This window comes from Sycon ciliatum, chromosome 3 (assembly GCF_964019385.1).
Source record: "Sycon ciliatum chromosome 3, ocSycCili1.1, whole genome shotgun sequence".
In the NCBI taxonomy this organism is placed as follows: Eukaryota; Metazoa; Porifera; class Calcarea; order Leucosolenida; family Sycettidae; genus Sycon; species Sycon ciliatum.
Genome location: NC_088645.1, coordinates 9645339 through 9658301, shown reverse-complemented (window position 1 = coordinate 9658301; position 12963 = coordinate 9645339). Strand labels below are relative to the sequence as shown.

Genomic DNA, 12963 nt, shown 5'->3' with positions numbered 1-12963 from the left:
TAGATAATGTATTCTACAAAGCGTCTCAGTTCCTTGCTGCAAAAAGTGCTCAACAACCCAACAAGGGTAGAGAGTTCAAAGACCAACACGATAGGTAATACTGACTGTACTACATTAGGCAGAGCAACAGAGACGAACAACATCGTATTCGTGCCTCCGAGTTTCATGTTTTTAAAAAGAAACACTCCGATAAGCATTTACATGTGTGGACAATGTAAATGTGTTTGTGAGAGGGCAGTGTTTTTGTGTGAACGCATGCATGACCTTGTGTGGAATTGATGCTCCGCCCTGGAGATTGGCAGCACGATCGGTAGTAACGTTAATTAAGGGGGCAGCCTCCCCATAAATTTCATATGGCATTCAATTGACCGTAACTTTGGTGTTTCTCAATGGATTCGAGTTACATTTTGACCACACACTCCTGCCACTATGCTGGCCCTCAGGACATGATTTACAAATTATTGCGCCTCACTGACAGGCTTTCCGGCATAGTGCCACGGTGTGCGAGCCACCCAGGAGCCAAACGAAAGAATGCATTTACAATTTTTTCACATTTTCGTGCCCATTCTGTCCGTGCGCGGGCCCCAAACCTAAAACAAGTCCAGAAGCAGCCATGGGTGGTGTGGTAGGGCCCCTTAATAGTGCGTCCACTACTACTGTACTAGTGCACCTTGTTTCGCTTCTCAAAGAATTTCGATTGCGTTGTTCAAGTATGCGCTTGTCATGTCCAGTCATATCTTTACAGTGTAGACCATGACATTGTAGTTAAAAAAATCGATGTATACATGTAGACGCGGGGTTGTGGTGCAGGGGTGAGAACCTGAGCTGTTTCTTTTTCCTTTTCGTTTTCGGTAAGTCGGCTTACTAGACTTCTTTGTTCGTCTTGCGGGTTAGCCAAGGAGAAGTAGCCATGTAGCGGCGTGAGCCCACCTTTCGACACCGGGAGTTGCAGCTCTCTCAATCTACTCGATCAGATTTCACTAAGCAGCGCTGGAATTCATGGACTCACAGAGAGAGAGAAGGTCAAAATATAACTTCATTGCTCGATCTATGTGCTTCACGCACAAGCGATCATCAGTCAACGCTGTCGATGCATACTGGTGAACGATTGTCATAAAGCTCCGAGTTACAGTCCTTTTTTGCTCTGCTCCCCACGTCCAGCCCAGGTGTGTCGAGCACTCTATCGAGCTACCACAACTCACACGAAATGTTCAGCATCAGGCCATGCACAAAGTAGAATACACACCATCCTACTCCCGAAGCGGCCACGCAAGGAATTGCAAACAATGTGGACTGTGGAGGCAATGTGATTTTGACATTGTGTACATATGCTAGTAGTGTAGTTCTTTCTTATTGAGAAGCATCAGAACCTCATTCAGAAACGCTGGTTTGCCACTCAATTCAAAACATAAAGAAGTACGATAACGTCGTCCCAAAGCCTCTTCATCTACAAACTCCAGATCATCCAAGTATCTCTCAAAATTGTGCTGGCCACTTAATTCCGGTGACTAGACTTCCCAGGAAAATGCTTTTAAATCGTAATCGACAGGCATCTTCTGAAGGCAGTGCCTCTAGAACCGAAGTGTTTTCTAGAAGGTGTAACAGCTGTTGCATCTTTTGAAAACGGAAGACTCTGCACGGTTTCTGAACGCAGCTGATAAAGGCAAGAAGTGGAGAAAGAAAATGCTGTGGTACTGGTGGTGATCAAGGATCTTACACACATACAGGATAACAAAGCACAAGAAGGGACAAGGTGGCGGTGAAAGATTGAGTGATGCGAGTGATATCAGCAGCTATGAGGAGACAGACAGGTAAAGGAAAAAGATGTAAAAATTGAATGTGCTCGTCAGCAGTGACAAGGTATGATTCAAATGTGTGGCATTCATCAGGAAAGTTTGCAGTTTATATCGACTGTTGCCTTGTGACGTGACTTCTGATGAGCGAGCTCATATTTTCATTCTTAATTTGTCTGCTCGCCGATTATTTGAGAAGTATAAAAATATCCAATATGAGATGTACATGTATTAAGAAGGTGGATTGAGAACAAAAACAGAGAAATGACGTGGGGTGAATGAAGGAACGGATTATCTAACTAACACTGTTCACTTGCAGAAGTGAACCGTGACCACTAGAAGACAACAGAAAGAGTGCTGCTGAGGATTTGCCGTTAAAACAGCCTACATTGGCTGCCAATGATTCCACCTTTATCCGAGAACGAATGAACGAATTTATTTTACATAGATAGCGGCTTCATCAATGCCAACATTTTCTTCGGTGATGACCTGATCTGTGCAAATGCGTATTTGAACTTCATCAGAGCTACTAGTGTCGAGTTGACGATGAAACCATGGCATATCGGTGTTGTCACAACATGTACCACCAGCAGTACATTGACTGGTGTTGCTCCATGCATGTGTGGCTGGAGTGAATGTCCAACGTCTAAAGGCAGTTCCATGGTCAGCGCAATAGTAGTGGCTACCAACAAAGGATGGAGGTTGTGCACCGGGCCGGGGACTGCATGGACAGTGAAATATGGCGCCATAATCGTTAAAACCAGCTGTGTATGTCCATAAGTGACGCATAGGAGAACCATGTGTGATGGAGACACCATCCACGTACCAGTTATTCAATGGAACATTATGAGAATTTCCCGCATAGAATGTGTCCATGGCTTTATCCTGAAATCAACAAAAAAAAAACAGAACATAGACGATCATACATCCACCTCTCACTGAAATCCGACCAAAAAACTACCGTCCTGGACTAGGGACGTATTCGTTTAGTACAGAATTAGAACAGGATTACTCGGAACGCACATGTTCGGCTCACCTTTCCCGGATCTCGAGTGTATGGAGTATGCTTTGACTACTCCAGGCCTCGAGCCGTGAAGAGCATTTTCCTATTTGCTGCTTCTTACCTTTCTAAAACTCGGGTAATGAGCCAATAATATAAGTAAAGAGAAAGGACTAGTGAGTAACGAGTTATGACCAACAATCCACCAAGGTAACGAGATAATACACAATCAGATAGTGAAACAAAAAGGCACAAAACTGACAAGGATATTCAGCCATTCTACGACCTGACACCTAGCTCCCACACATCTCCTTGGAAGGCTCAGGTGCGGAAAGTTCCAATGAGGAGAATATAGTTTCGACTAGGCCTTTCGTACAATTACTTTTCAAGTCGAATACAATTTAACAAGGTAGCAAGCAAGTCCTTATAAACGGCACTTTGGCGGTCAGAGCTTTGACAAAATAGCACTATAAAAAGAGATAGGGCTAGTGGCACCAACTACATATTTGGCGGTCAAAGCATTGAATACATAGCACTTTGAAAGGTAGCACTAGTGGCACCAACTAGACAGTTAAATAATGAATATTACTACGTGTAGTACCAAACAACAGTGGGGACTATGGTACTACATGTCAAAACAGTGACAACTTTTGCACATACTTCTTCTGCACACACAGTTCAGGGTTCAGCTTGGAAATGTAATCTGCCTCCAGTACAGCAAGGTGAGATTTGTTGAATTGTGAAGTGAGAATGGGTGCCATGTTTGCAGACCGCGATTAGGCAGGCCGGTGGCCATGTCAGGTGACGGAGTATCGCCGAGTATCTATATGGCTTCTGTGCTTTGTGTGCTGAACTCATTATACGTTTTATATATTTCAAGACCATAAAAAGGGTATGTGCTCTGAAAATCATTTAAATTCATACTGGACATTAACTCTTGCTTTAAATAATTAACAAAGTGCAGTCATGGTGTAGAGCATGGCTGTATTGCTTCCTACTATATGCATGCTGGGAAAAGACCTTCAGATGTTTTCAAAGAACAATTTCCCGCACATGGCCATGGGGTATGTTTCTATATTCATGTGTCTGGCTTATTCATTCCATCCCCCCCCCCCCCCCCGCCCCCTGTTTTGCTACCTATTCAATATCGCACATGTGGAGAACCCCTCGATAGGCTATCCGCCTCTGGGTCATCCCTCATGTAAAGATAAGAATAAGAATAATAACAGTTTTATTAACTTAGAAGTTGCGACTTCGGTGTTTGTCGCGCTGGAAACAAAGCGTCTCTGTAAGTTTGTATCCCTGGTGATGGTTTGGCCTGGAGAGCAGTATATAAGTGGTGCTTTTCAGGCACAATCGTCCTCAGCCTACTCAAGTTCAACTGATGAGGGGTGAATTCCCCGAAACACTGTGTATTGAGCAGGGAGTGGTGCTTTCTTTCAGGTTTGCCGAGCGGAAGGTGCGACGTGCTCCTCGTGTGCTCCGGATGGCAGTCGTGAGTCAGTCAAGTGTCAAGTTCGGCAAGAAGCGTGTGCTCCTCGTTGGAGCAACCAACTTCCTAACAGTTTTATTGTACCAGTATCTGTAGCATTCTATGACGTGATTGATGGAAAGAATACAATCAACGGAGAGTACAGTCATGTACATGGAGAATACTATACTATTAGTCAGCAAGATGTGGCGATTGCATTCCTCACACTTAGCAAGGTACACTGTTGGGTGGCGTTATCGTACGAATACTGCAGCTTCATCAATGCCTGTATCCTCCCAAAATGTGGCTTCATCACTGCAAATGCGTATTTGTACTTGTTCAGAGGTACTAGTGTCGAGTCGACGATGAAACCATGGCATATCGGTGTTGTCACAACAAGTCCCGCCAGCAGTACATTGACTGGTGTTGCTCCATGCATGTGTGGCTGGGCTGAATTTCCAGCCGGATACATATGGAAAAAGATCCGAACAAGCGGAAAGAACTAACACAAAGTAGAAACAAGATCCTTCACCGTATCCGAGCATTACTCAGAAACGAAGGTGACTTATATTGGCAGCACAAAGCGGAGGCAGTGGACGCATTACGCCCGGATGCAAGATCATACTTCAATGCCATCAAACAGCTAAAAGCACTTCGAAATCCTGACAAACCTTCCCCAGTACGACTCGCAAATGATAGTGGTGAAAATGTCACAAATGTAAATTGGAATTTGGAGGAATTCAGCAAGTATTTCGCATCAGTGTTTTACCGGAGCGACCAGCCAACGCTTTCCCCGGCACAACCTAACAGTAAGGCAGAAGACGAACCATTTACCTCTGAAGAGATTAGGAAGGCCATCATGTACCAGAAAATCGGAGGCGCTGTTGGATGTGATGGGATCAGTGCGGCACTGCTACGTACGGCTTCGACTGTCATTACTCCATGGCTGACTACCCTATTCAACTCCATTAAGGAACTCCACTATTGCCCACCTGACCTTAGATGTGGCCTTCTGGTGCCAGTATACAAAGAGGAAAACCTATGGGTGCACCGAAAAGTTACAGACCGGTCATGCTGCTATCAGTTGTTCGCAAGGTGCTGACCCGCATCATCACCATGCGTTCACAACAATCTACCACATCATATGTACGTGAAAGTCAGGCAGGCTTTACACCCGGACGCTCCACGGCTGACGGAGTTTTCTATACGCGTGTCATGTGCGAACGTGCACTACTCGGTGACTGGAAATACTCTGCCGCACTATTAGACTTCAGCGGAGCATTTGATACCATTGTCCGTGAGAAGGCGTTGGCGCGATTTTCAGACTCTGGAGCTGCCACTGATGTCGTTGCCACTCTGATCTCGGACACGACGGTGAGAGTGAAACTCAGTTCTCATTTAGGCAAAGCGTTTGCTACAAATATCGGAGTAGTGCAGGGGGACCCGCTCTCTCCCATCATGTACAATGTGTATGCTGAGGGAGCCATGCGCCACCTTGATCCTATCCTATCGCACTTATCTTTACCAGCACCAACCACCCAATATGCAGACGACACAACAATCCATGACACGGAGAGGCGAGAAGTCGAGGAGATTGTGGAGAAGTCAAGTGAAAAATTCAAAGAAGATAACCTAATGTTAAATATTCAGAAAACACAATATATTACAGTACTAAAGCCGACTCCTCTTGGCGATCTGTCAAGCTGCTTGGCTCTTTGTTAGGGTCCTCAGAGGATATTCAGGCAAGAATAGGTGCTGCGAATAGAGCGTTCGGCTCCATTTCGTGGAAGCGTCATAAACTGAGCTCCAGACTTTGTATGTTCTCTGCCCTCATTTTGCCTATCCTGTTGTATAACTGCGGACTGTGGGCCCTGACACAGCAACTCAGTAATCGGCTGGACTAGGCCTTGACGGATTATGCTAATATTTTCGTGAAGTTATGCTTTTCGCATTGCTGAAAAAATTGCAGAATTATGCTATTTTTATGCTAAAGGTTCTCATATTATGCCGCATTATGCTCACATATGCTGCTAATGCATAATGGTTCTGTGCAAAATAACAGGGGATTTTTTTGTAGAGGGCGTTGTACTGTAGTAGCAAAAGTTCAACGGGATCAACACACCGTCCGACCTAGCTACGACCATCACTGATTGTAGTGGACTGGACATGTTATCAAGGGAGTCGTAAACCTACAACTTCCTAGTGCATCTACTTGTACTTGTCTTGTACTAAGTTGTAGAACATGTACAACTGTATGGAATTTGATGCGAACAGGCGGATTATTACAATTTTATGCGATTCGTATGCAATTTGCCTCGAATTATGCGATTATTCGATTTTGGTAGGAATTATGCGAAAAATTATGCTAGCATAATCCGTCAAGGCCTAGGCTGGACGCATGGCACCGCAGAAAATTGCGGTACCTGCTTGGTGTGGTGTACCCTCACCGCATGTCGAATGCCAACTCAGCGTCCTACCAAGCACTGGAGATGGCAATTAATACCCGGGACATCAAGCGCCCACGTGGCCGACCCCATCTCAGATGGATTGACAATATTAAAAATGATCTAAAGCACGCCAATATTGATATTTCTGACTGTTTTGAACTGGCTCTAGACAAGAAAGAATGGCTGATGCTTGTGGAAAAATGTGCTGCGCTTGCGTAGTTGTTCTTACTGCGATACGTTCTAACAATAATGAGATGCCTTTTGTCGGCTCTTCTGCCTGGATTTCGTTGACAGATGCGTTAAGCCCATGGATCCTTCCATGAGTGACATGCGAACTGTAACTATTATTATTATTATTATTATTATTATTTAAAGAACTCTTCCTCTCCTCCATGCGCTCTCACAGCCGACTTACTGCTACCCTCAGTAGCCATTACACACACCAACCAAGGAAGGGTTGCAGGTAGATACTGAAATTCCTCCTGACAGCTGTTTCGCCTTCATAAGGCTCATCAGAGAAGGTGATATTGAATAGGATGATATCATGTGGAGATGGTCAGATTTATACTACAAAACATGGGCGCAAGATTACGGGCAAAGTGTGAGAATGAGAAGTTACAATTCTCCAGCAACGCAGTGCCAGGGGTTCCAAGAAAATGGCAGGTGAGTAATCCAATCACAAGCTGCTAACCTCTCCAGCAACACAGTGCCAGGGGTTCCAAGAAAATGGCAGGTGAGAAATCCAATCACAAGCTGCTAACATTAATTTTCTAACGGCAAGGTGATAGTTTAAGAATTTTGGCGAGCCACCAAACAAAGTGAAAGAAAGTAGAGTACTAAGCGTGCAGTGCAGCAAAAGTTACAAAGAGTGCACACACGCATGAATGGACTGTAGTTACATGTAGATCTACCTGCAACTATCTACCTGCAACCCTTCCTTGGTTGGTGTGTGTAATGGCTACTGAGGGTAGCAGTAAGTCGGCTGTGAGAGCGCATGGAGGAGAGGAAGAGTTCTTTACATTTTATTGGCCGAAGAGTACCGTTCACCATTTGAAATAATAATAATAATTATTATTATTATTATTATTATTCAGCAATTTCTTCCTGACACGACTTGGGTATTGCTAAGTCTGCGTGCGCGAGGCCATTACAGACTCTCAAGCTGCACAAGGAAATCCCGAAACAAGCAGCTTACTTCTTCTTGTACTTGATAAAATACGTTCGCCGACAATTATCGCCATCTCAAAGTGGCCTATATGCCGTCAAGTACGCATGCAGATCAACTCCCATTCCCCAGCGGAAAATCAAATGCGGACGAAAGAGAAACCGATTAAAGTGTTAAAATATAGATTACATGTACGTGGAAAACCCTATTATAATACAATGTAGCAGTTTAGTCTATATCTTTAACCATTCAACATCTACCTTCACTGATGAGCTATATATTAGCGAAACAGTTGTCTGAAGGAATTATCAATATCGTCTACGGAAGTGTCCTCGCAGTGATGATGGTTGTGTGCAGGAGGGTCTAGTCGGCTAAAGAGCGCGGTGTAATGGTAGAGGTGACTCGACATTTTCTTCAATGGCCGAGAGCTCTGTCGCACCCTGGAATAATATGATACGTCCGCCGTTAGCGCCAGAGCAAGAAGAGGGACAAGACGAGTCAAGGGGCAATCCGGAAGACGCAACACCAGATGACCAACTGTTTCTACCAGCGCTTTTGTACCGCCGACACGGCTCTGACGACGATATACTGGGCGAATGCCACAAGGCCTCCCAGCCCGTCAACGACAGTGGGTGATGGGCACCTGACGACCAGGTCGCTTGCGGACAGTATTGGTGGCATGAAGCCTAGTAACTGCCAAGCCTCTTAGCGTGACGGGCGAGCAGTGCAGTGTTATGCCCCAACAGCTGCTGTGGCTGTCGACGTCGGCGGGTCGTTAGGTGAGTTTTCAGGCCCTAATGGTGCTCGGAGAAGTACAATACTAGAACACAGACTCTCACTAGCTACACAGCACACTGATTCTGGCTCATTATTTCTGCATTGATAGTCATAGTATGCAATACACCACACCACCACATTGCGCTCTTGGCCGATCCAAACTCTGCACTCACATCACCATCACCACAGCGAGGACAATTCCGGTATATAATCACAGTGATTTTCCGCGCCACATTTTTGACGCTGCATGCATGTCCCATGCGCGTCAACAGTACTTCACACTTTCCTTTTCCTGCGTTATCACATCACCTATGCCAGTTTTGTATGTGGAAAACCCTACAATTATAATAGCAGTTTGGTCTATATCTTTAATCATTCAACATCAGAATAATTCTATCTTCACTGATGAGCTATGTATTAGCGAAACAGCTGTCTGAAGGAATTATCAATATCGTCTGCGGAAGTGTCCTCGCAGTGGTGATGGTTGTGTGCAGGAGGGTCTAGTGGGCTAAAGAGTAATCAAGCACGCTCAGGTGGTCATGATGGCTGAATCTTGCCTGAGCCTGCAGCCCAAGGGCCGTAGGCCCGAGGGCTGCAGGCAAGGGCATGATTCAGCCATCATGACAGACAGAGCGTGCTTGATTTGATTTCTTACAGCGCGAAGGAACATAATTATTAGGGAAGGTCAAAGGTGGAAAGGTCGAAGGTCGAAAAATTATTCTCGAAATGACGTCAAACGGTCCGAACATTCCCGAAATGACGTCAAACGGTCCTGAAACTCCCGAAATCACGTCAAACGGTCCTGATGGCCTGATTATGCCCGCTGCGGGAAGATCGCCTATTGGCCATGGCCCCGGCAACGGCCACGTGTCATGTAAGAAACTGGCATTCTGAGTTACTAGACATGGTCAGCACTTTACTGCGCACGATATTATCGACGGTCTGCGTGTAGATCAGTAGAGGGCGAGTCTACTGTTTTTTTTGTGTTTTCGAGACATGGTTAGCAGTGCGGCTTCTGAGTGCTGACTCCTGATGCAACGATCGACTTGTGACGTAACCCTAGTTGGAATCTTACCGTTTCGTTCTCCCGCTAAACAGAACTTTCTATCGTCGAAACGGTACCAAACCGACGGAATTTTAGGTGTTGGCTACGAGGACCGTTGGATCTACCGTTGACGGTAAAATGCCATGTCTACACACACACAAAAACGGTACCAGCCGACCGTCGAAAATAGCGTGAACGGTAAAATGCTAACCATGTCTACTGAAATAGCCAGTTTGATCGCGATCTGTTGTGTTCCCTTTGTAGGATTTGTACATCATATTAATTCATGTTCGCGTTTCACTACCGGCCTCTTCTTGATACCGGTAGTCTATGAGCCAGGTCAGTTCGCACCGATTATATTCTGTAAAAGAGGTTCTGCACAACGAATTAAAATTGAGTCATTCACTCACCCGGTACCCAGTTACAAATCCCATCACTTCACGGTATGGTCCAATGGGTGACTGGAATGTTGCACCATGGCATGCAGCACCAGTGCTGGCTTGTCTAGTGCACAGCTTGACTTGAAGGTTTTGCAATGACATGTTACCAGGACAACTGTCCTGCTGCGTGGGGTTGATGTAGGCAATTCTTGTCCAACCACCACCGTAGTGATCCATATCACAGTAAACCTGAAGGTTCACAGCAAAATCAGAGAAGACAAGAACCCGGAATGCAGTCTGAGAGATACCACATCTCACCCGCATAATCATAGCCACCACCACCACACAGAACACGTACCTTGCGAACTTCAATCTCAGTTCCCTGATCCGTTAGTAGGTCATAGTAACCTGTGGAACAAAACACAAGACATTAGACTTTTCCACTGCATCCGTGAGACTGGTAAAAGTGAACTGAAAATGAATCTACTCGGTCCCTAATTTTTTTGTCTAACACAAGAGTGTGATGTGGGGAGGGTGGCAAGCATCTAAGGTATTTGTTCGAATGTATGTACCGTATTTTCCGGGGTATAAGCCGCACTTTTTTTCGCTAAAAATCGGACCAAAATCGCCCCTGCGGCTTATACACCGAATATGCTTGCGCGAATGAATGCTAGCATACATCAGTATGCATGCTGACGTCATGTGACATGTCATTCGACTCAGCTTCGCGCCTGTGTTGCTATCCCGGCACTTTTACTGCATCAGTGGCATCCAGACTGAAGATAGTGCAGATGACATGGAGTGATCTGTAGTCAACCCAGCAATACACCAACACCTCTGCAGCAACCTGTGGTGCACTAACACTTCATAATCATTATTTCTGATCTAACATGGTACAGTGGTCCCTCTATAATCCGGCACCATTTATGCCACGAAAATCTGCTGGATTAGGGAGGGTGCTGGATTAACAAATCTGATTTACTGCTGCAATGTGCATGAAGAGGACATTTTGGCTACTGAAAATTGTGCTGGTTTATCGAGGGTGCTGGATTATAAAGTGCCGGATTAGAGAGGGACGACTGTATTTAGCTCCATAACCATAATAAATTTGTAGAAAGGCCATTTGTCAATGAGTGTGAAACATTTTGGTTTGTGGGTGCGGCTTATACTCCGAATACCAACTTTTAGTCAATATTTTGCTTCAAAAAGGGGGGTGCGGCTTATACCCCGGTGCGGCTTATACCCCGGAAAATACGGTATATAATCCAGGATCGATTTTCTGTTGCAATCATGAGTGACATTTACGGAACTGATTGTAAACAATGAAAGAACTAAGATAAAGACTAGTTACTGGTAGTTATCAACTAGTTCTATACTACAGACACGTAAAGGCTGCTAAAAATTGTCTGGCTAGCAAACAAGGAGGCAAACTTACATAGCAGAGTGCTTACTTTAAACATTGTGATGCCTGCGTCCTTCATTCTATTCATAGCATTAATTAAATTATGGTCTCCCTCGAAGACTGTTCGCGGTAAATAACGTCCACTTTTCGTAGCTCTGGGGTGTATTGAAATGTACATGTAGTAGTAGTAGTAGTAGTATTTATTATTTGACTAGGGGAGTCCCAACAGGCATGGCCTTGTTACAGGGAACCCTAGGTGAATCTTTGTGAGGTGAGCAAAAGTACCAGCAGATTGTGCCTGACGACAGTTTGGAGGAAGAGTGTTCCACCGACCTGCCGCCAGAAAAGAAACTGAGCGCAGTCCATACCCAATATGTACAGTAGGTAATACTAAGGCAGCTGTATCCTGGCCACGAGTACGAGCATTTGTGTGCGGGCCAACTGAACGCAGGAGAAACAGTGACTGAAGGAGGGGGCTAGTAATTGATGACAAGCAGCGATAGACCAAAACGTATAGTTTCAAATTAACTCGTTGCTCAAACGAATACAGATGACACCGTTGTAAAACTAATGCAGTTGGGGTCATTCTATCTAAACCAAATGCCTTCTTCATCGCAATATGGCTGACCGTTACAAGCCTGTTATATAGGGTAGTTTTCAAACAGTGCACATACGCATTACTTGCATATTCTAGAGTAGACTGTATAATTGACAAGAAGAAAGTTCTCCGAGCTGTAGCTGATAAATTGCGACGGCCATGTACATGTACATGTACTCAATGTACATGTATGTACATTTGCACGTGCACGTACCCTAAGTGGTTGTCAAGAATGCAGAGGAGTCGGTTGGAGTCCTTGCATTGGGGACTAAGAGCAATACCTACAGCTAAATTAATGTGATCGCTTTCCCACTGTGGCAACGTTGCTTTGCTGCTCTGGGGTGTGTAACCTTGTTCGTATTCTTGGATGCCCACCCAGGTAATTTGCAAGAGAAAATGCATCGTATAGCCGTTTCCTAACTGGTGCACAAGGGTATACTTGAAATGAAGGAAGCCGAGTGTGAGAAAAAGAAACACTTGTCATGTGGCGCACTTCCGCCAACCTTGAAGATGTCGACTCAAATGTCTTCTCCTCGATCTACTTGAAGGAAAGATGTTCCGTATCACATGTTGCCAAGAGACGAATAAAGCACATTCCTTAGGCATCTCTCGGCCCTGAATGAATTCACTTCAAGTGACTGCACTTATACAGCTATACATTTACATACCTGATGGCATCTTCTCACTCGACATCGACTGGATTTCTCTGCACGATCTCCGTGGCATACGAATGGTAAACTATCCGTTGCAGGAAAAGACAGAAGAAATGGCAGTGACAGACCAATATCTATAGCTACAAATTTCCACCTCGACCCTGATAAGAAAGAAAAAAGGACCAAGGAACTACAAGTTACGCTATAATGTCCACTAACACCACCATTTACT

General features: G+C 44.9%; 1 protein-coding gene across 1 annotated transcript; it reads right to left on the bottom strand.

Annotated features, from left to right (window-relative positions):
* Positions 1-1455: 1455 nt before the first annotated feature.
* LOC135811390 (uncharacterized) lies at positions 1456-12816 on the bottom strand. Its single transcript, XM_065324622.1, has 4 exons — positions 12747-12816; positions 10437-10486; positions 10109-10327; positions 1456-2678 (listed from the first exon to the last, which is right to left on the bottom strand). Exons 1-4 carry the CDS (start codon positions 12802-12804, stop codon positions 2229-2231), a joined length of 777 nt encoding a protein of 258 aa, XP_065180694.1. The 5' UTR covers positions 12805-12816; the 3' UTR covers positions 1456-2228.
* Between the last annotated feature and the right edge of the window lie 147 nt (positions 12817-12963).

Excerpts from the sequence above, each read along its gene's own strand:
- LOC135811390 (XM_065324622.1), bottom strand. The coding sequence starts at position 12,804 with ATGCCACGGAGATCGTGCAGAGAAATCCAGTCGATGTCGAGTGAGAAG. Across the intron at positions 10,328-10,436 it reads CTGAGATTGAAGTTCGCAAG|GTTTACTGTGATATGGATCA; the intron begins GTACGTGTTCTG and ends GTGAACCTTCAG. Across the intron at positions 2,679-10,108 it reads GATTTGTAACTGGGTACCGG|GATAAAGCCATGGACACATT; the intron begins GTGAGTGAATGA and ends TGTTGATTTCAG.